Source organism: Ammospiza nelsoni, chromosome 25, assembly GCF_027579445.1.
Source record: "Ammospiza nelsoni isolate bAmmNel1 chromosome 25, bAmmNel1.pri, whole genome shotgun sequence".
Lineage (NCBI taxonomy): Eukaryota > Metazoa > Chordata > Aves > Passeriformes > Passerellidae > Ammospiza > Ammospiza nelsoni.
In genome coordinates, this window is record NC_080657.1 from 4,493,276 (window position 1) to 4,516,664 (window position 23,389).

Consider the following 23,389-nt stretch of genomic DNA (forward strand, 5'->3'; position numbering starts at 1 on the left):
CAATAGGACATCCTCAGCCTGGAAATCCCTGCTCTGGGGCTGCTCTCTGATGTAGGGACATTGCTATAATGCCTTGGTTGTGGTTGTATCTCTGCCTGGAAAGCTGTGGCACAGGGCTGACTCCTGGTACAGTGACAGTGTGGCTGTGACCCCCTGCCTCAACCTGCAGCAGCTCTGGGGATGCTCTGTGTGCACCTGCTCTCTGTGGCACCAGGCTCATGGCAAACACCCCCTGCTCCTGGAACCCCTCACTCAGCACAGACATTCCCAGCAGTGCCATGTCCAGCTCAGGGGGCCTCAGTGGAGAATAGCTGTGTGCAACTGTCTGTGCACCATCCCTGCCTCAGATGCATCCTGGAATGGGCATCTGAGATCTGAGATCTGCCTCAACCAAGGCACAAAAGCTCCAGCACTGAACCACCCTGCAGCACACACAGACAGACAGACAGACTCTGCTGCCTCAGTGCCTCTCCCAGGGACAGCAGCACTGGGCACTGCTGCAAACACCACATCACACCGTGTAAAAAGAGAAGAGTGTTTATTGGTTATATACTGTAGCACTGACAGTGATTGAGTCAGGAGAGACATGCAGATAAGAGTGTGTTTACATTTGGCATGCAGACTAAGAGCACTGTGTCGCTGGAAGGAGGTGAGCACCATCTGTATCCACTGCATGGGCAGCCTGGGGAGGAAAGGGCTGGCTTTCCTCTACTCAGCATGCTGAGACAGGGCAAGTTCTAAGGGTGGAACACTGCTCATAGCTCTATTGGACACAAAGTTTATTTTAGGGGAAAAGGCAATACTGCAACCCTGGAAAATCTGCTTAACTCGGATGAACCTGTGATTATGAAAAGATTGCTTGCATTATTTGTCTTCTAACTAAGCTGCCCCACCCAAATATATGTTCACAAATACAAAAAAATAGATTTATTCTCTTAAAAATACATTCCATGCAGCCTGGAGTGCTGCTTCCCCAAAGCAGGAGCCGGCACTGCAGCCCAGGGGGATCCTTTGGGCCCTGGGCTCTGGCCATGGGGGCAGCTGCTGACAATGGCTTCGTGTTCTGTGCACAGCTCAGCCTGGGGCTGGCCTGGAGCAGTGCCCTGATTGCTTCAGCCGTGTGCAAGGGTGGCAGGGATGAGGTCTGCTAGGTTAGAGTGACACCAGTGTGACTATTGCTTCAACCTGCAGCTGGGAGATTGTGTCGAGTGTCTCTTGGAGCAGCAAGGCACGTGGCTCTGCCCTGTGCTTCCTGCCCTTTTCCCTTGCTGGGGGCCAGGCTGTCCCCAGAGCCTCCAGGAGCTGGACAGGCAGCTCTGCCGGCTGCAGAGGTGTTCAGACGTGAGGGAAGCATTCCATGAAGCAGTGAGCTGCTGGGCCCTCAGACTGGAGCCAGCCCTTGTGGGGAAAGCCCTGGCTCTCCAGAGGGAGCAGCAGCTGAGGTTCCTTGGGAGCAGCAAGCACTGACACTTCCTCTGTACAGCAAATACATTTACAACTTTGGAATTACCCAAGGCTCGATGCGTGGCCTTGTGCGTCATCGAGCCTGCTGGAAAGCCTGTTATATTTATATGCTAAAATTACAAATACTTCTTCAGTGATGGCAATATTTACACATATACTCTATTTTACAGCTGTTCAAAAAAAGTGTGCAATTCGAGTCAACACATTGTGTTTCCTGAAGTCATTGCTATAAGATTAATAATACAATCAGCTCCTATTGCACTCATTGACTAGAGGGCATGGCCCCTTTCCATACTAGGTAGGGTTTTCTTTCTCAGATTTCATCTCAGCTGTGGTAAAAACAACCAGTGTGCAGTTACCAAGTGACATCTGTGTCCAGTATTTACAAGCAGTGAAACTGAGTCTAGAGCAGGAGTTCAAGGTATCTGCTGTAAAATATTGAACAAATAACTGAGGCAGCTGGAGAAAGGAGAGACATCATCTGTGAGGAGCACCTGAAGACAGTGCCAGCAGTGCTGTGTTGCTGGGGCAATAGCTGGGGCTAAAGCCCTCCCATTGTCCTGGCTGGCAGAAGGAGAAAAGCCAACAGCCATTGCTGCTGGTGGTTCTTCCCTTGCATTTCAGAGCTGTGTTCTTGGGTGAGCAGAAAAGCTGATGGGTAAGCCGGTTCTGTGGGCAGGCTCAGGGAAGCTGATTTCACCCCTGGGTTGACTCACAGGGATGCAGAGATTTCCTCACCACAGCTGAAACCACTTCCCTTGGGAGGCTCTTTGTGCTGAGCCACATCCACACCAACAAGGTGAGGAGGAGGAGGAGGAGGAAGCTGCTGGATGTGCAGGGACGCCCTGTGGTGTGTGAGGCCATGTCCTGCAGCAGGATGGGGCTGGGACTGTGAGGGGAGGCTTCAATCACTGCCCAGAGTGATCCTTGTCCTCAGTCTGTCCGTGCTGTCCAGCAGTCTGTCCAGGCTGCAGGTCCTGGGCAGCAGTGCCCAAGGGCAGGGGAGCCCCACAGCCACACCCTGCAGGGCTCTGGGGGCACAAGGGCAGTGCCCAGCAGTGCCCAAGGGCAGGGGAGCCCCACAGCCACACCCTGCAGGGCTCTGGAGGGCAGGGGAGCCCCACACCCTGCAGGTTCTCCCACAGCCACCGTGGCTGGTCCAGGTGACAGCAGGAGAGCTGCTCCCAGCAGAGAGGGAATCCCAGGGACAGGGCCAAGCTGCCTCCCAGCTGCTCCCAGGCAGGTACAGAGGGAGGCAGCTGAGGCAGCAGGTTTGGTCTGGAGGGCACAGAAGGGGCAGAGTCAGAGGCAGCAGCAGCCTGTGGTGGGCAGGGCCAGCAGCAGAGCAGAGCTGGGCACTGCTGGGCACAGAGCTGGGCACACAGGGGTGAGGGAAGCTGCTGCTGCTGCTGCTGCTGCTCAGACAATGCAGCTGGTTGTGGGTGGTGAGCCTGGCACCCAGTGAGTGCTGGGCAGAGCAGGGTGCTCAGGAAGGATGCACAGCACTGTTGCACCCACTGCTTTCACACTGCACAATCCATAAGGATTTCCAATCCTTCCTGATAAACAGGGCAGGGAGAGGCAGTAAGAAGTCTGAATTTAGCTTCAGAATTTCACTTTCTTTCATTTTTAGTTTCAGTTTAAATTTTTTTCCTCGTTATTTCATTCTACTAGCACTACCATGTCAATGGTAAGAGAGAGCAGTTGATGCGATTTATTTTAATATAATTTAAAGATTATTAGAGCTGCCTCTCAGTACTAATTTAAAAGCATCTTTTTGTCTTGTTATGCAAGTTGACACATATGTCATGATATGTAAAAGAATAAAATGAGGGATTAAAAATATACACTTGGGAAAACATCTTTAAAATTCCAAAAAGAAACTTTCTTTTTTCAAAAATAATTTTTCCCTTCCTCCAAACAATCTTTATAAAAAAAATAATCATGTCACTAAAACACATCCCTTTTATAGAAATGTTTTCATATATATTTTGCAACCAGCTCTATTGGGTTTTTTCTTTTTTTTTTTTTTTTTTTTTTTTTTTTTTTTTTTTTTTGATTAATTTTCTTCTCAGAATTGAGGTGTGCATTTCCCAGGCCAGGGAGGAGCTGCAGCACGGGAGGTGCAGTGCAGGCAGTCTGGTCCCTGCTCCTGCAGAGGGGGGACATGGGCACAAGTGTGGGGTGCAGCTCAGGGAAGCTATTGGGGTGCAGCTCTGCCCACAGCACCTCTGAGACAGATCAAGGACCTTTTGTGTCTGGAGAATTCTCCTTGTCCTGCTGCAGAGAGGGACAGGACAGGCAGCACTGGGGATGTTTGTGTGGGGGCCAGCCCAGCAGATGGGATGGAAAGGAAAGGAAGGACTGTCAGAGCCCTGCTCAGGAAAAGCTGCTGGAGACCTGAGCAGCTCCTGGAGCTATGGGGACGTGTCTGCCCCACAGTGACAGCAGCTGCACTGCTGGGGACACAGCTCTGTGTGTGAGCACACCTGGCATGGCAGACAGGGGTTGAGGCACAGACCAAAGCTACCACAGGGTCCAATCCAGCTGTCTCCACCCTGCTGAGGGAAGGAACAAGGACATTGTGCTTGTCTGTGAGGAAAAGCACTTGTTTCTTTTTCTCACAGGGCTCAAGTGCCTTGCACCAGCACAGAGCTGTTGCCTGCAGAGTGTAACACAAAGCTCCAGATAAATGGCACCTGGGCCCAGGAGGAGGAGGTGTCACTGCTGTGTTGCTCTGGCTCACTGGATGATTTCTTGGTGCAGATCTCACTGGTGATGAGTAGATCATGCAAAGCTTGTTGCAGAGACTGACAGTGATAGGGAACCAACTCCTTCTAAACATTTTCTGCTCTCCTTCCCTCTCAGTTTGTAAAGTAACCAGCGGGGAACAGTCTCCTCTTGCCCAAGGGTCTGGAAACACAGGTGCTGAGGTGACCACTGCCCCAGCCAGCAAGGAAAATGCAAACTCCATATGAACTGAAAGCCTTCAGTTGTGGTGGACAGCTTCATGGGCTGGTGGATGCAATCACAGGGACACTGCTGGGACCTTGTGTGAATGCAAGTGAACAAAAAGTTCTCTCTTGTGCAAGGAGTACCATTGTTCAGAGAGGCTAGGTAGTCAGACTTTCCATATGGAGACAGAGCTATCATCCTACAGGGAAGATAAGGATTGCAGGTACAGAGATGAGAAGTGGGAGTCCCCTGAGCAAAGTCTCTGCAGCTGCCTCTTCAGCAATGAAGAAAAAGAATTCACTGGTAAAGCTCTTGTACCTTTCAATTCTCATTACAAAACTGGTTCCAGGCTGCTTGAAGCCTCTGGAGAGGTCACAAACAGGTGGTGATGCCTCTGAGCTTGGTACTGTCCTGCCTCTTGCTTCACCATGGGCACTGAGAGGGGAGCACAGCTCATCTCCCTCATCTCCGTGATGTCCGGCCAGCGCGGGCAGGGCCCTGGAACACAGAAACCCAGAGCTCACAAACCCAGAGCTACAGAGAAACCCAGAGCTCCAGAGAAACCCAGAGCTACAGAGAAACCCAGAGCTCCAGAGAAACCCAGAGCTCACAAACCCAGAGCTACAGAGAAACCCAGAGCTAGAGAGAAACCCAGAGCTAGAGAGAAACCCAGAGCTCCAGAGAAACCCAGAGCTCACAAACCCAGAGCTACAGAGAAACCCAGAGCTCATAGAGAAACCCAGAGCTACAGAGAAACCCAGAGCTCCAGAGAAACCCAGAGCTCACAAACCCAGAGCTACAGAGAAACCCAGAGCTCATAGAGAAACCCAGAGCTACAGAGAAACCCAGAGCTACAGAGAAACCCAGAGCTACAGAGAAACCCAGAGCTCACAAACCCAGAGCTACAGAGAAACCCAGAGCTACAGAGAAACCCAGAGCTACAGAGAAACCCAGAGCTCATAGAGAAACCCAGAGCTCACACACAAACCCAGAGCTACAGAGAAACCCAGAGCTCACAGAGAAACCCAGAGCTCATAGAGAAACCCACAGCTCACACACAAACCCACAGCTCACACACAAACCCACAGCTCACACACAAACCCACAGCTCACACACAAACCCACAGCTCACACACAAACCCACAGCTCACACACAAACCCACAGCTCACACACTGCCCACTGCTGCCCTGGGCATCCCTGCTCTGCACCCAAGATTGCCAATGCCCTTGGCAACCATCCCAAATCCCACAGGAGCACAGTCCTTTAGGTGGCACAGCAGCAAACACTCCAGTAGTAAAGCTGCCAGCTGAAGCAGGGACTCTGCTTTTGTCTCTCCAATTTTTTTTTCCATCCCTGATTGATTCATGTACCAAAGGATGACTAGATGCAGTGCCACTTAGTTATCTGAGAATATTCTTAGCCATAAAGCTTGCTGAAACAAGTTCATAAGATAAAATACAGCAGCCACTCCACCCCTGGCAAGTGCTAACTTCAGACTTGGTTTCTCCTACAAGAGTGGAGACTTTTTGGAGGTCAGTTCAGATATTGGTTTCTTGCCCTGTAACTACCTTCCCTCACATACCTGCTCCTCTCCCTGGAGCCCTGGTGGTGCAGGGGAGCTGGATTCAGGGTCCTGCAGCTCCACCTTGGCTGTCCTTTTGCCCAGAGTGTCAGCCTGGAGGAGGTACTCAGAAGAGCCATACTGCTTCCTTCTGGAACTGGACACAAAATCCTTGCTCTCATCCTGTGCAAAGGAAAATAAAAAGGGTTGGGATCCAGGGTCTGTGAAGGATCTGGAACAGCACTGGGGTCCCAGTGCCAGGTTTGCAGTGTAAGGTGTGGGTCTGAGTCCTTTTAGCAAGGAGGGACTTAAACCACCAGGCCAGCTCTGCCATGGCCTCATTTATGTGCTATTTCATACAGATCTTTTCTCAAGAACCATCCAGTAATTTTAACCCAAGTTATGGGTGCATGGTGACAAAACAGGACAGATCCCTTTGACAGAATTACTGAGATCCAAGAAAAGGCTCATTCTATTTTCTCTCTCCTGTCCAGTTATGGAGGGCAGTGATAGAGAGGGGCTTTGCTGAGAGCCTGGCATCCAGCCAGGGTCAACCCACTACAGATGCCCTCATTGGTCCCCAAAGGAGGGGAGAGAAAGGTGAAAAACATCCCTGGACACTGCCTGGGAGACTTCTACCATCAGAGAAGTGATGATGGCCTCCCTTGAAGACAAGGCTACTTTAGAATTTTGCCAATTTATGCAGCAGACAGCCCAGCTCCAGTGATCAATGGCAGAGGCATGAGAAACCATGCATTCATCTGACATTGCTGCTGCTCATCTGCTCCCTGCCTCCAGCACCTCTGCACTAATTTTCATCAAACATCACACCAGGGGAGTACAGACTGCACTCTGTGAAACATGAACCCCAACTCAGGGACTGCTCCAGGTCTTGCATTGCCTCAGGAGTTCAGGGAGCTGGGGAAGGCTGGCTGCCAGCAGCAGAGGGAGCTGCTCCCCAGGCTGCAACACCCACTCACCATCATCAGCTCCTCTCCCTGGGGCTCCCAAAGCAGCGTTCCAAAGAGTCAGTTACTCCTGGAGCTGCATGGAGACATTTGTCTGAATCAGCAGTACACAAAGGGAAGGTTGCAATGGAAGAGAGGAAGATTTTGGCAAAACCAGCACAGATCTCATGTTTGCCACATAAGATTCTCAAGGCAATGTCAGAGTGTGGATAGTGGAGCTGGGAAGAGGTGACAGTGATACCTCCATAGGACAGCTCAGTGCTCCCTTCTGCCAGAGAAAAAGCAACATCTTTAACTGAAACACAAATCCAAGCTGCTGAGATAAGAGGCATTTTACAAGCCTGAAGATACCCCTCAAAGGGCTTTGTACCAAGGGCACGTGCAACATTTTAAGTTGCATAAAATTTGCTATATCTAGTACAATTGAGTATCTGCAGTCTTTCAGGTTAACTTCATACTCATAATTTACAAACTAACAGTACACAATCTATGACCAAGAGATTTGTGACTATGTGGTGCTAAGGGTGATTTTATTGCAAAGTCTGACACAGAGAGAGATCCTGAGCTCAGTTCTGTGTGAACCAACCGTGGTTGCTCTCCTGACACAGAAAGGCTGGAATCCAGCTAATCCTGGATACACCTGGCTTGACCAGGCAGAGATCAGGTTGCTCTGTCAGGTACACCTCAGCTGCAGGGAAGTTAAACTGCACAGCTGGCAAATTTATCTGACAGCAAGGAGAGCACCTGCAGAGCTGCACTCAGCCCTGGGTGGGCTGCCAGGAGGAAAACTGAAAAGAAATCCCTGAGTGCCACTGCTTGGGGGTCTGCAAGGAACCACACAGGAACTCAGTTGTAAATGAACTCAGTGAATTGAAACTCTTGGGATAAAGGACACCCAAGGAATGGATCTCTCATTTCCCAAGCACACAAATTGCTGCTCTGCAGAAGAACAACTCAATTATATCAGCTCTGCTTGAATTCATGAACAAACAGAACAGACTGAGTATGACCCATCCTGGCCAGGGAGACAATGTATTCTCAGTTTCCAAATGTAGCTGGAAGGCCACCCTGTACTTTCTAACACCAGCTAACAAACTTTCTGCAAAGCCAAGTGCAAATTCTTCTGTGCTTCTCATAGCCAGAGAAGTGGAAGAGATTTGAAAATGTAAAACTCCTTGCAGGAGATTTGAAAATGTAAAACTCTTTGCCTACCTCTACCAGTTCATTTTGTCAATGCCACAGTCATTCAAACCCATCCCCTCTGCCACCAGCCCTGTCAGATTACCCAGCTTGTTTCCTCCTGCAGACTGCCAACAGCAGGAGCTGCTCAGAAAAGGGCTGAATGGATAGCAAGGCAGGAGCTGCAGCAGAACCAGTGTGGGTTTAATGGCCAGAAGGGCACCAGTGAGTGCTGCCAGTGAGTTCAAATCTGCCAGGGCCTCAGCTCCAGTGGCAAGCACATCCCACCAGAGCAGGTGTCTGCATGTGTCACTGCTTCAAGGGACCCCAGTCAAAGGAACAGGGAAAGCACAGCTGTCCTTGTGGCTCTTGCTCCTTGTCAGGTGCAATATTGACACAGAGCAAGGAGGGAGCAGCTTTGTGTTACCAACCACCCCCCACCTGTTATGGGGATGCCCAGGAAGAATTTCCAGACCAGAGTCTGGTTTCACATGAGGAAACCATGGAGCTCTTACCAACAAGAGCTCTATCCATCTCTACAGCTACAACTCTGCCTCAGGCACAACCCCACTCCAATCTGCTCATTTCCATCATTTTTTCATTACTACTCCAGATTTAAAATGCTCCATAAAGTCACTCTGAAAAGCATGCCACGTCCTACTTAAGCTGTGACTACGTTTCTCTGATGCTACTATGTGGTTATTCATATGGCATTACAAGCCCCAAGCAGATGGATCTCATTTCAAGAATGCTAAATCTGGTAATTCACACATGAGAAAGTTGTGGGCGCTGTGAATTGAGAATTCGCTGAAGGAAGACAGCAGGAGCTGGGAGAGGCAGCACTTAGGAAATAATAAAATTTGAAATCATGCAGCCTACAAGAACAGGCAACTTGGAAAACCTCATCAAGTGCAAGAGTGCTGAAGATAGGAAATAAGCTGTAAAATTTCAAACCATGCAGCCTACAGGGAACAGGCAACCTGGAGAACCTCACCAAGTGCAGGAGTGCTAAGACAGGATACTCACAGGTGGCGGGGAGCGCTGCCAAGCAGGGTCACAGCTCCTGCGTGGCACCAGCTCAGGGGCACTCAAGTTGCTTTTGGTCCTTCGGGACCCCAGCTCAGGGGCACTCCAAGAATTAGCTGTGGCACCTGTCCTTGAGGAAGGCTGCTCCATGAAGTCTGGTTTTGAGCTACTCCCTTCCCCTTCTAAAAGGTCCACTGAGGATCTACACAAGTTTGTGGCACTGAAAGTTGCACTTTTCTCCACTTTGGTTTGAGAGTCCTCCAGGGAATGCAGGCCTTGCCTTGTTCTCCAGGAACTTCTGACAGTGACGTGCTTTGTTTCGGATGAACCTGCATCTGATGAGCCGTGGCTCTTCCAGCTGATTGTCTCCAAAGGCTCTCTGGAAGAGAGCTGATTCTCTCCACTGTTCCTCTCTGTCAGTTCAGAGGTCTTTAGCATAATGCTGCTTCTCGAGACCACTGTTTCAGCTTTACTCCTCAGCACTGCCTCCCCACTTCTGTCTGCCTCAGATGACTTCAGAGCACTTCTATTTATTGACACCTCAAAGGGTGAAGGGACATTGTTTGTTATTGGTGGTGAAGGCTCATTTGAAGCCACTCTGATGTTGCTGGTGGTAACATGCTTTGCTGCTGTATCTGCAGTGGTCCTTGAAGCTGTTGGCTCAGAAGGAAAGATTGTGATGCTGCTTGTCATTTTATTTGTTACCATTTTAAAAGTAGACTTCTGTTTTTCTGACTCTGCCTCTGAAACAGTCCCTCCCATGATTGCCTTCATATCCTTCTCAACAATTGCAGGTTTAATGATGGCTTTTGATCTCAGAGCTTCTCTAGGGCTGAAGGATCTTCTGGATTTCAATTCTCCAGTGCTGGCATCTAATGGTTTTATGCTCTTGGTAGAGTCTTCATCATTCACAGTTTTTTTGTCATTTTCAAAAAGCGATGCTCTAAAAACTCCCCTAGAATTGGAGAACTGCCTGGAACTGACTTTTTTTCTTGTTTCAAAATCTGACAGAATGGTTGGTTTTTTGCCTCTCCCTGATTCTTCATCTGAATTAACTTTTTCCTGGTTACTCTGGATGGTTTTGGAGTCACTTTTTAGACCCATATTTACATGATCTGCTGCTGAACTTGAAGACTGCTCAGTGCCTTCTTTATCAAGACCTGTGAGAAGCTGCAGAATGTCCTCCTGACTCCTGGAGTGATGGGAGCGCTTTGTCAGTGTTGAAAGCTTCCCACTTTCAGGTGACGTGTCTGCAGCTTCTCTTTCCTGGGAGATCACTGCCCTTTTGGCCCTCCCCTCTGAGGGCTGTCTGTGTGATGAGGCAAAAGTGCTCACTGCTTCCACTTTGGAGGCAGCAGAGTCTGAGGCTGACCCGCTGGAGGACACGTGGTACCTGTAAGCTGAGGCTGTGCCATTGGAAGAGCTGTGGGTACCCCTGGTGAGCTGTGGGTCCCCCGAGCCCTCACTGACCTCAGCCTGACTTGTCTTCAGCTTGTCAGACAAAGAACCCACCGATTCTCCTTTGCTTGGCTTTTCATCCCGTGCGTCAGCGCCATTCTGGCAGCTCCCACGGAACACCTGAGATGGCTTTTCCACCTTGCATCTCAGGCCTGTGTCACCAACAGCTTTGGAAGGTGCTTTCCAAGCCTTCTGCTCCTGTGCAGCAGGAGGATACCGGCTGAGGACAGATGGCTGCTCTTTGGATCTCTTCCCCTCGTTCTGCACGACGCAGCTTTCCTTCTGACCAGAAGAAAGAGTGGAAACTAAAGATTTCTCTTCCAGTCTCCTTGTATCTGTGACAGCAGTGTCTAAAAGGGCAGATGCAGCAGAAGCTTTCCCTGCTTTTCTGTTCATCAAGCTTGGACTGGGCACTCTTTTAGCAGTGTGGCTGTAGCTGTCATTGCTGAGAGCAAAGTCTCTGTTCCGCGCTCTTTCCCGGCGCTGCTGTGGTGAGAGCTCCCTTGGCTTGTGCTTAGCAGCTGCCAAATCAGCCAGGACACCTCTGTATTTAGGTCTGTCATGCTTTCCTCTGCTAGAAAAGCTTGTATCTTCATTTTCAACTTCTCCATTCTCCAGCTCTTTCTGTTTCTTTATTTGCATTTTTATTTCTTCTAGCTGACCTGTTAAGAGTTTGTTCTTATTCTGCTCACTCAAGTAACTGTCTTGCAGATCATTATTTTTGGCTCTCACTTTTTTAAGTTCTTCTTCTAAAGATTCAAAATGTTTGATTTGAATTTTAAGTTTCTCAATTTCTTGGGTGAGATCTTTCACTTTGTTGTCTTCCTGGTTTTTATTCTTTTGGTTTTCTGATTTATTCCTGGTTTCATTTTCTACGTGTTTCAGGTAATCCACACTTCCCTTCCTCCTGGTCTCCTTAGAAGGCAGTGCAGAAGTCAAGTCATCTTCAATTCTCATATCATTTCTGTCCAGGAGATTGTTGGATGACCTTTCTAGCAAGTTGGATGCATTTCTAGTTTGATCTGCCCTATTTAGTTTATTGTTTTGTTCTAATTTCTGTGTTAGCTCCTGGATTATTTTTTCATTTTGTTTTTCTCTTTCATTAAAATGTTTTCTTTCTGTGATAAAGCTCAGGGCTAAAGATTTCAGCTTTTCTAGCTCAGCTGTTAAGGTCTGCTCAGTTTTATCCAGCCTGTCTTCAGATGATTCCAGTTCTTTCACTTTCACTCTAAGTATTTCTAATTCTGTAGATATCTTTTTGGTCAAGTTCTTTTCTTCATTGAGGCTAAGACACAGCTGTGTACAGTCATTCTTGCTCCTGCTGAAAGCTTCCTCCAGCTTCTCCAGCTCTGCCATTCTCTTCTGAAGGAGTTCAATTTCTGACTTCAGATCTCGAGTGAGGCTCTCCTCCTCTTCAAGCTTTTCTTTCATTAATCTGCAAAGCTCTTCAGCCTTCCTGATTTCTTCATCCTTGCCTTCAATCTTCAGCACTCTTTTCCTCAGGGCTTCAATGTCAGCCAGCATGCTGGAGTTGCTGCCTTCTGCCTGGATAACTTTGTCCTGGAGGTCCAGCAGTTCATCCTCTGCTTTCTGCAGATTTTTTGTTGCTTCCTCCAGCTCATCAAGGCGGCGACTGAGGCTCTGCAATTTGAAACGGAGGTGTCGATTTGAGGTTTCCTTGTAACCTGTACATTCTGCCATGATTCTTTTATTCCTTTCAGAACAAAGCTTTTCTTAGTCTGGGTGAATGGTATACACCTTGTGTATCTCCAGTATGTTGTTGTTCCTTTGAGTGGAGGCAATCTCACCCTGAAAGAAAAAAATGCTCCAAATCAATATAAAAGCTCAGAATATATTTAAGTTTAAGTTAGGCTGTCAATGTTTATATAAATAACTTTTTAATTAAACACATTTCTGAGTACTAAATTAAGGAAAATGAAATTGCAGAGAAGAGCCACAGTCCATTTACTTTGTGACTATGAGTCATTTAAATAGAGAATCCTAGTAAAACTCTGCGGTGTTTGATATTAGATTACTGCTTTGAGTTGGTTAAAATGTGTGAAGTTGGGGTTTGTTGGGGTTTGAAGTTGGGTTTTGTTACTTTGTGACCAAAACCAGCCTGTTCCCCATGGCTAAGGGCAGGAAGGGTCCTCAATGCTGCTCTGCCCTCAGAGGAGGTTTGTGCACCTCCAGTGGAGCCTCAGCCCGGGCTCCCCAGCCTGGGGAGCTGCTCACTGTGAGATCCCAGGCTGCAGAGGGTCACACTCGTGTAGAGGGTCACACTCGTGTAGAGGGTCACACTCGTGTAGAGGGTCACACTCATGTGTAGAGGGTCACACTCGTGTGTAGAGGGTCACACTCATGTAGAGGGTCACACTCATGCAGGATTCAGGTCCCTGTACCTGCAGCAGACACCTCTCTTTCCAGCCCTGCACCTCTCTCCTGAAGACACCTTAGTGATGAAGGTTCAGGAGCCATAAACAGAATAAGGCAAACCCCAGCCATAACTGAGGATGGGGCAGGCCCCCCATGCCAGCTGGCAGATGGAGGGGACTGGGAGCTGCTGCCATTTGACACTGCCAGTGTTTCTCCAGCATCTCAGGCTGCTCAGCAGAAATCTTCACCTGGGCTGTAGTGAAGATTTCATATCCCAAGGACACTCTACTAGAGGAGTTTCAAGTTTCTCCCTCCCATTTCCAAAGCTGTTGTTGCCCTCAGCTGCCACCCACTCACCCATCCAGGAGATGAGCAGTTGCTTATCCCTCTCCTTGCTGCTGCTGACATGAGCAGCAATTAGAACTCATCAGCACACTGACACACTCAGTGTGAACTATTCCAGCTCAGCTCAGAGCTGGCAGGGTGGTTTTTAAACAATCCCTCTGTGCTTTGAGGGAGGAGCAGGAAAGGGCCCCTGGGAGGATCTGAAGTCCCCTGTGGCACTCAGCATTAGCACTGGGCTGAGGGGCCTGAGGCACGGCCCAAAGCATGAGAGGGTAAACCTGAGTGGAGGCAGGATGTCTGCAGCTCTGATCTCAGCCTTGCTCAGGCAGTCTGTCTTGGAACAGAACTTGACCTCCAGAATTTCTGTGGACTCTCTGCAGAGGAAACACGCAGGAGTTTCCTGTCGCACAGTGTGATGAGCAGGATGTGGGGAGGAGGCAGTGCCAGCAAGGGAGCCAGCAGCACCCTGACACACACCCTGGGCTGGAGGGGATCCATCTCCAGGCAGGCAGGGGGCCCAGGCTGTCCCCACCATGGGGACCCTCCTGGTGCACCCTGGGCACCCTGTGGGACCATTTCCTGAAGGACCACTGGGGGATTTGTGGTCAGTCCCACATGGTTCAACTCAGGTTCTTCAGCCCCTGAAGGGAGCACTGCAAACAGTACCAGAAGAGGAACCTTGGTGTCCTGAGCACAGCCTTGGCCACCTGCCTGTCCCCTCCCTCACCACCATGGCCATGTCCTTCTCCTGCCCCACCTTCCCCCAAGCTGTCCCCACACTGCTGAGGCCACTGCAGCTGCCTGCAGGCAGGAAAGGCTGTCCAGCCCCAGCAGAACCCCAGGAATGGCACTGGACCAGCACAGGAAAGGCCACAGAGAGTCTGAAAACAAAAGCTTGTCCCTGCCAGGCCAGGAGCTGGGAGTTAATGGTTAACCCAGCAGCAGCTGGGCTGGAGTGAGAGCAGCCTCCTCCCCAGACAGCCAGAAATGCAGGCAGAAATGCACAGGCCTGGTGGCTGCTGCTGGATGTGACACTGCTCTAACACTGCCACAGGCTCCACACAGGCTGGGGGACATCACAGAGGGGTTCAGAGCAGGCTCTGGAATGTCCCAGAACCTCCTCAGCTGACATGATTTACTGCCAGAGAGGAAAGAGGCTCAATCTAATTAGTTTAATAAGGAGATGGAGATGTAAAGCAACACCTACAAACAATAAGAACTGCAAACAAAAGGATCTACAACAAATCTCCTACCTGGAGGCCCTTTAACATTCTGGCCAGAAGCAACCTCAGTGCTGGGAGACAGAACCAGACCAAATCAGTACTACAAATAAAGTGCACATGTATAAGATTGAGGGGAATTGGTCAATATAAAATATTATCTTAGGTATACATAGATACACAGACATAGATATAGACATATATAGATACAGATATAGATATAGATATAGATATAGATACAGATATCTGACTGCTTTGAAGTCATGATTTGAGTTAGGGCTTGGACCACAGAACACATTGGGACTTCCAACCTAAACTACTCTCTGGCTGTTTGTGACTGCCCTTCTCCAGTCTGTCAATGATATTAAAGAATCAGGACAAACGGTACAGGATTCACTGGGACTATTATTAATGCTAATTAATATTGTTGGTGGATATTTAAACAGGAGCTGTTAAATAAACCTGATAAAGGTTGTAAATGCACTGAACAATCTGATATGGATGTATGGACTTCATATTTTTCTCTTTTGGAAAAGTGAGCAGTTTTCAGCCTACCTCTATCTTACAATTTTTGGAACTAAATCCCATCAAATACCCAAACCAACGAAAAACCAAAACAAAGCCCCAAAAACCAACCAAACAAAAAAAAAAACCCACCCCAAACAATTGAAAATCCATACACAAACAAAAAACCACAATAACAACAAAAACCCCCACCCAAACAAACAGAAACCCCAACCAAAACAAAAAAACCACAGGAAGAAAAGAGGATGATAACTTTAATAACAGCAAGTAAACTGTGGCAGTGGCAAATGTAGTAGGGGGAGTTGAGTTTAACAGAACCATCTGAGTCAGCAATAAAATCAGATTAAAGACTCTGGCAGGCTGTATTCCTGGACACACTGAAAAGCTCAATGGTCACAGCAGCAGCTGATGTGCTCCTGCAGCTCAGGACAGCTCCTCCTGGCTGTACCAAAGGAAATACTGAACAGAAATACTCCTGCAGCAATAGGGATGACATTATTTTATATGTGGTACTGGACTGTATATTTACACACCCAAGCCTGATGCACCTCACTTTGCTCAGCCCTAAATTCTTCTAGATTGAAAGAAGAAAAGATGCTCAGCTGTCTTCTCCTGACCTTGCCAAGGAAACAGGACTTTCACAGGAGGAAAATTCTTCCCCCAATGACAACAAAGGGGGCTCAGGGATCTGGATGGCAGCTGTCCCCCAGCAATGATGCCACTCTTTCTGCAGGGACATGCATCAAGAACATGAACTGAAAGCTTTGGAAAAGCTCAGAAAAACAATCAAGTGTGTTCCTTGATTCTTTAAAACTTAAAGATCTGATTTTTTGCCTCAACAATAAGGGCAGCCCTGCCTTAAGCCAAGAGGCACAATAGCATCCCTTTGGATTTGAGTTCTGAAAGAACATTCTTCAAATGAGACACACAGGAAGCCTGGGGAGCCTCCAAATACCTGTTACTCAAATAAAATATCAATGCAAAATATGTGGCCAGTAACTACCTACAGAAAAAAAGAAGGAAAAACATTTTGTCTGATCTAAAATGTTCTTTATTAGAGCACATGGAGTCAAACCCCAATTTCACACATTTAACCAATTCAAAGCAGTACTGTAATACCAAACACTGCAGTGATTTACCAGGATTCACTATTTAAATGACTCATTCTGATCCTGCTGCCCCCACAGATTTATCATTGGGTTTTCTGATCTTCCTCAACAAGTGTGCTTATCTCCTAACTACACTCATATTTAGCATTATCAATTGCCTGCTCCCACAGATTAAGGCAGACTGCTTTTGAGGGCTCTTCTGACTCTGCATGGTTTTGGCTATACAGCTGTGAGAATTGAGTGTTCAAAACATTTACTAGAGTTAAAACTCTCAATTACCCTTAATATTCTTAATTTTTTTTCTGCACACTCACTTTTGCTCATTATCTATAATTTTATGAAACTGTTTTTTTAGCAGAATTATTGGATTTAACTTGCCCTGGAACTACTTTAACTTGCCTGCACAAAACACATACAGTCAGTTCACAGCTGTGAACAGAAGGAAAAACCTGCAGATAGAAACATTCGTGTTAGCTAAACACTTAATGAATTAGGAGATAAGAATCATCTATTTCAGGAACAACAATTAAATGGCTGCTACCTGAGACCTGCTCACATCATCTCTGCCAGAGTTCCTTAGGCTTGCAATGCTGCTCCTCTCCAGATGTAAGAATCATCTCACCCTACACATCCTTGCTCTGATTTGGTTGTTGGAATGAATCCCACAGGCACCCACTGCTCCTGATTTCAGGATGTCCCCAAAACACTCATCTGGGAAAATAACTGTTGGAACAGACTCCTGCTGTGCCCTCTGTTATGCCAAGACAGAAATGCAGCTGCTGCCACACATGCCTGTCAAGCACTGGGAGACACTGACATCTCTCACAAGCACATTTTGCATTTAATCTTTGTTTTTTCTAATCTTTTTGCTGGCACTTTTATACTGATAATGCAAGATCACTGTGTTTGGGTGAGCCTGAGGTGCCAGTGATGGCACTGCTGGGGTGTCACAGCCCCCATATATGACACATGTGGCTTTGCCCAATCCTACAGGTGAATGAGAATTATTAATGCCTTAGTCTCCAATCTCTTTTTACTTTAATTTCACTTAATTTGTCTGTTCTTGCAGTTGCCAGGGTTTCCCATAGACTCTGAGAGCAGCACCCATCAAAGGCAATAGAAAATCAATAGATGCAAGCACAGCTATAATCAGAGATCAGAAAAGCAATTTGCCTCATTGAAGTTTGAGTCCTTGGGATGCTCTGTGCTGTGAAAGCACACAGGCTGAGGTTTGCATTCCTTGGCTGACAGGTGGCCCAGATTAAGGTGAGGAGCAGAACAGGGCTATTGTCCACGTTCTTATGGGTGCAGCATATACCTGGTACTACTCCCTCCACTCTCCCAAGTGCTGAGGTGAACTTTAATCCCCCTGTTCTATTTTCTGCTAAACTATTACTCAGAATATCCCTGCAAACTGTATTTTTGCATTGAACACAATGCTAGGAGTGTTTGGACACATCTGGGGAAATGGAACCTCAGGCAATGCTTCCAGAACTATGAATTCAAATTACATCAGGTGGCTGAAAGTCACTTCAGGCATGAGGGCAGCTCTGTGGGTGCACATCAGCAAAACCTGGGGCAGCAAGGGAGTTCCTCTGAGCAGTCCCCAATGGCCAAACAGGTCAGGGAGAAGCTGATGAAACTGTTCTAATTCATACTTTTTCATCTGAGGTATAGGTTAGATGTGTTGCTGGATTCTGCCCCATGTGCACATACACCTGCAGGTTTAATTAAAAGGTTTCTGGTGTTGCACATGTATGGAAGGGTGTGTGAACATGTCATGCTCACAAACAGAAATGCTGCTGATGAATCATGCTTGTATCACAGCTCAACCTGGTGAGAGCATCACTGGGACTTCTCTTCCCTGCCCCAGGGTGAAATGGGCTGGGAGGAGTCCAGCATGTCATTCTTCATTTCTAAAGTAAAATTTCTCTACCATCTATACAGGAAAAGGACACAGGTGTCACAAAATGCAGCAAATGGCAATACTGCAGCCAGAGCCTTCAATCATTTAAAAAGAGAAAGAAGGAAAGTTTTTCTTAAGAGGATTTTGCCTTTTGAAAGTTCTTCCCAGCACCTGGTTCTTGACTTGACACAATGACACATAGTCATGAGAACAGGAGAAAAACACTCAAGAACATAAAAAGGGTATAAAACAAGAGCCAAAGTGCCCTGTGTGACATCAACCCTGCATGCCACCTGCAGGCATCTAACAACCTCCTGGGACAGCTGAGGGGGCAGATTGTGGATTTGTTTACATGGGAAAGGGACAGGGGCTCCCTGACCCCACTGAACACAAAGTGACTTTTGGGGGATGCACATATTTTGAGGGATGAATTGTCCCATAAATTGCTGCATCTAATGGGAGCAGGAAATTCTAAAAGTCAGAAAAAAGCTCAGCAATCTGGAAGTGGATTGACTATTGACCAATACAATGTGAAACTAGAGATGTGAAATGATGAGACAGCAGTCAAAAATAACCACAGTGACCACAATCTTCAAGGAAACTCAAATTCTGACACCAAATAGCACCCAGAGCAATGTGAGGCACTGCAGCAGGCTCTGCAGATGCCAGAGAGGATCTGGCACATCACTGAGTCACACTGACCCTACATCAACACTCTAATCACCCACTGAACTCCTCAGCATTGCTCTTCCCCTTGCAAAATAAAATAAATTCCCCTATATGGAGCTGCCAGGACCAAACAAAAGCAGCAGAGCACAAAACCATCCAGGGCTGCTCACAGGAGATGCTTTGAGCAGCACTGGGGTTTGAGCAGTTGTGCTTTACCATGCACAGCAGAGATTCTGCTTTCCTCTCCAAAACCACTCTCCTCCAGCTCCCCCTTGAAATCACTGCTTGATGCTCACTCAAAGCAGGTCTGAGCATTTGCTGGCCAGCTGCAGCACCTTCCTTTCAGCAATACAGAATTTCACAAGAGAGGGCTGCTAGCAGAACCCTTGCCCTGGGAGCTCCAAGGCAAGCAAGATGTTTCCCATGCTCTGGAGCTCTTGCTCAGCAATGGATTGATACTCCCAAAGCCCCTCAGAGTGCTGCTCCTATGTGCCATCCTGCACTGGAATCAAAGCTGAGAAAGATGTTTTATTCCTTCCCATGCTGTCACTTGTGCTGTCCTCAGGAGCAGATTTGACTGTCACATTTGATTTCACAAACACTATGCAGGCATCTCTTCAGCGAGCCACAAACTTGGCAGCACCCTGCAGATGGCATGGGAAAGGCAGCCCCAGCTCAGTGGTGCTTTTGTAATCATTACTGGACACAGAAATCTCCCACCTCCTTCACCCTCCATCCTCCCTCCCATCTCCATCAGCTCAGCTTTGAAGGGACTTCAGGGACCATGGCTTTCACCATCACTTCAGCCCTGAAATATGTGTTAGTATGAAGGTAGCTGAGCCACCCATGGGCTGGCTGAAAGGCACAGATTCACTGAAAAGATTCAGAGCAAGCAAGATCCAGAAAATTATTAGAAAAATGAATAAATTTATATGCCAAAGATTATTGAATGTGAAGAACCCAAAGTTCTGTGACTCAGGACACCCCTGGAAGCAGACAATAGGGAAACATATTCATTATTTTCATGTTCCTCCCCAACAGCTGGTTTGGGCTATGGGTACAGCTAGGATGCTGAGGAGACAGAAACCTCAGCTGCACCTACAGTGCCTTCTCCTCTGTTCCTTTTCTTCTCTCCTGCATCACTGCATCTTTTGTGCTTCTCAAACTTCCATTATTCCCAGATATTTAGCACAGAATAAAAGCTTTCTCAGACTTCTCTTCCACATTGTCACTTGACTCTTGAACTTGTTCCCCTCTTCATCTGGCCACTATTAATTTTACCTTTCAAGCACAATGCTACTCCCTCCACCTTCCTCTGGAATGCTTGGGCTGAAAATTGGGTCAGTACCATCAATCCCAGTTCCTGCTGCTGTTTTCACTCCCTTGTCCCATCCTGGTACCTTCTGCTTGTCTCTGGTTGGGCTTACTGTGTTCAGTGCCCTACTTCTGCTTGTATGTGGTGGTACACTGGGGAATTTCTTGCTGGTTGATGTTATGGAAGCTGGAAGTCCTCATGGGTTCATAAAGCAGCAATTAGAAACATTCATGGGAGAAAAATCCCTCAAGGTTATTCCTACAGGGACCCACTCCTAGTTCAGCAAGACCACTTGAGAGAAAACTTGCAGGTTGGAAGAATCCTTTGATCTGCATGGTTGCACACTTCTGTTGCTCTCCTCCCCTTTTTATTATCTTCTTGAGCTCCTTTATTGTCCTGTCACAAACACTTGTCCAGGTGAAACAGGGCTGACACTGCACATCTGACAAGCGCCACACTGCAAAGTGGCTACACACCCAAAATCACACACAATCCTTCATCCAGCAGCACCTACAGAGCTGGGAAAGGCCTGCCTGGTACAATACACTTAATAAGATTAACTTCAAGTATTCATAACCATCTTTGAATCATTCTGCTGATTAGGCACAGGCACCTCTAACCTTCACATTCTCCCCGATACTATACCCAAGAGCCACATGGCTACAAACGTATCCCTGCTGGCATTAAATTTATGGAGTGTTGTTTGTTTCTCTGCATCCTGTCTGATACAGGGCACATTCCATTCTCCTAACAAAGTAGAAGGACATCTGAGTCAGCTTTGCAGGAAAACTCCTTTGATTGCTGTGAGTTTTTCTGGCTAAAAGATCAGCTCAGGCACTCAGAGGTTTCCATGTAGATCCCTACAAACCCTGCAGAAAACTGGGATTAACCAAAGGTCCTCCCAAAAAAAATCAAGCTCATGAACTCTGTAGCACAGACAACTGGCTACTCTTGTGACTTCCTCCCTGGAAGAATTCACAATTAAGTTTGTAAGTGCTAAAAGGAAAGTTTTTCAGCTCTTACAGCTGCCACAGGAACAGCCTGAGGAGCTGCCATAGCTACTGGACTGCTGCAGCTCCCAATCCATCCATTTTCTGCCTTGGACAAAAATGAAAGGCCAGGCAGGCACCCAGCCTGTGTGTGGTACCTGTGCACCCAAAATGTAATCTGCTGGAGCTGTGCATTCAATACAAAAACATTCATGCATTCCCCACAGATAAAAAAAGTCTGCAGCACTGTCAGATAATCACCCAGCTGATCCCAGTGTGTCAGGCCAGGTGGATGAATGGGCTCCTGGAGACTGCACTGTCATCAGCAACCAAGAACAGCATTAGGGTTCACCTGGACCAGAACATAAACCTGGCCTAGGTCTGTCCTTGGTGCCAACCCCTGCCCTTTTAAACCTGCTTTGCCTCCAAACATGACTGACCTTGTCTGGGAAGATCCAGGCCAAGCCATGCCAAGAACTGGGCAAACATAAGGCAGACTGATGTGGTCAGGACTGTCCCCACTCCTTAGCAGGGAAGATCTTTTGGGAACAGCTCACATTGTCACCTTTAACTCCATTTCAGAAAGGTGCCCTGTCCTCTCTGCACACCTTGCTCTGCACTTCTTTCTGCTCTGTGCATCCAGGATTTTGTTCTGAGCAGGTCCACAGACCCTCAGACTGCTGGCATGGCAGCACAAGGAAATAAAATGTGACCTGAAATAAAAATTATCATTCATATTTCACTAAGTGTCTAAATTTTAATTTTCCATTAATCTTTACTAACAGCCCTGTAACTCAAAAATTCTAAGCAGACATCTAAGACTAATTACTCTGATAAAATTCAATATTCAAGAATAAACCCAATTTTAACTTCTGTCTTATAGGTCAACTTTATAAATCATTAGCATTGCTATCCATGCATTGAACAGAACAGCCCTATAGCTAGAAAGAAACATGATCATCAGAAATCTCCCAAATCAGTAGAATTTTACCCCAAATCTCTGCAGAGCTGCTCTTGCTGAGGGGATCCCTCTTCAGGGCAGGCTGCTGTTCCCTTGATTTGGCTGTGAGAAGCTTGCCCTGGCCTGGCTAACACATCCAAATCCACATCTTGCCCTGCTTAGTGCAGATGCAGATTAAACTGCTGGCAGGTTTTCAGGACCCTGCCCTGGGATAGATGGACAGCAGCACTTCTGCAGGCAGCTCACAGCCTGGCCTGCCCTGTGTTTGCAGCCAAAATGCAAAGAGCTGAACAAAGTCTGCGATTAGCAGCAATTCAGATTTGTGGAAGGGCCCCTGAGGAGGCCAAGGAATCTGATTCAGGTTACAGGTGCACTGCTGCTGCTCCTGGAGCAAACCAGGGGTTGGACTTGAGCTGTAAACTCCCAGTGAGAGGCTGTGTGTCAGAGTGGCACATGCTGGAGCTCACTGCAGCTGTGCCACTCTGCAGCTTTTGGACAAACATTGTCCACCAATAATGATGTTTCAAGACTGGCATCGTTTATGGCAGTAAAACCCCAACAGCTGGATCACTGTGTTGAGGGCAATGGGGAAAGCCAGTCTTTCAATGTGGTGCTTCTTGAGCCATGTTCTGGGAATTCTCCTCTTCTTCTCACATTTAGGCATCAGGATGTAGAGATGTAGGAGAGACCAGCAGCACCCTTCAGTTCAGCAGCCTGGGGAGCAGCAGGGCTAACAGTGCTGTCATGAAAAGCCCAGGAGGAAGCTGTCAGCCATTAGAAATGCCTCTGGCATAAAGGCTGCCCAGCTTGGGTTACAGCAGCAGCATCACTTCCAGCTTGAGGCAAAACTTCTGGCTGCAATTCATGAAATCCACATGCTCTGGAGCAAGACACCGGGTGCTGTTACCATCACCAGCTCAGGGTGCTTGGCCACCCTGCAGGAGCAGCAGCCAGGCAAGCCAGGGCACCTTCCATCAGCAGGTACCCACGCAGAGCAGAGCAGAGCAGGCTCTGACTCACAGGCAGGGCAGCCAAGGCCTGGCTGCTTCTCCCCAGTCACATGAACTGGGTGGACACGGGCACAGCGTCTCACAGGCACCTGCACAGCAAAGTGAGGGCTGGCTGGGTAATCACACACCCTGAGTAATCTCCACATCCTCCAAGGCCACCCAATACAAACAGTTGGTAACTCTGTCCCCTGTTAGTGTTTGCTGTACCACAAATACTAATATAACAAGCAGCTTTTCTTTCCTCTCTCAGCTCCCAACCTGCAGCTTTTTTGTTCATTGGCAAGTGTGAAGTCAAATGAAAGGAAGTATTCAGGAACTTAAAAATGTCTTATAAATCACTCTTAAATATGATT

General features: G+C 47.7%; 1 protein-coding gene across 2 annotated transcripts in view; it reads right to left on the minus strand.

The window, feature by feature from the left end:
* Window positions 1-521: 521 nt before the first annotated feature.
* LUZP1 (leucine zipper protein 1) overlaps window positions 522-23,389 on the minus strand; it is a 32,628-nt gene continuing 9,760 nt past the window's right edge. For both annotated transcript variants that reach the window (XM_059488520.1, XM_059488519.1), the window contains exons 2-4: window positions 9,154-12,420; window positions 6,002-6,163; window positions 522-4,917 (exon numbers count right to left, since the gene is read on the minus strand). In XM_059488520.1, the coding sequence (XP_059344503.1) occupies window positions 4,882-4,917; window positions 6,002-6,163; window positions 9,154-12,312 (3,357 nt within the window). In that variant the 5' untranslated portion in view covers window positions 12,313-12,420 and the 3' untranslated portion in view covers window positions 522-4,881. The remainder of the gene's footprint in view (window positions 4,918-6,001; window positions 6,164-9,153; window positions 12,421-23,389) is intronic.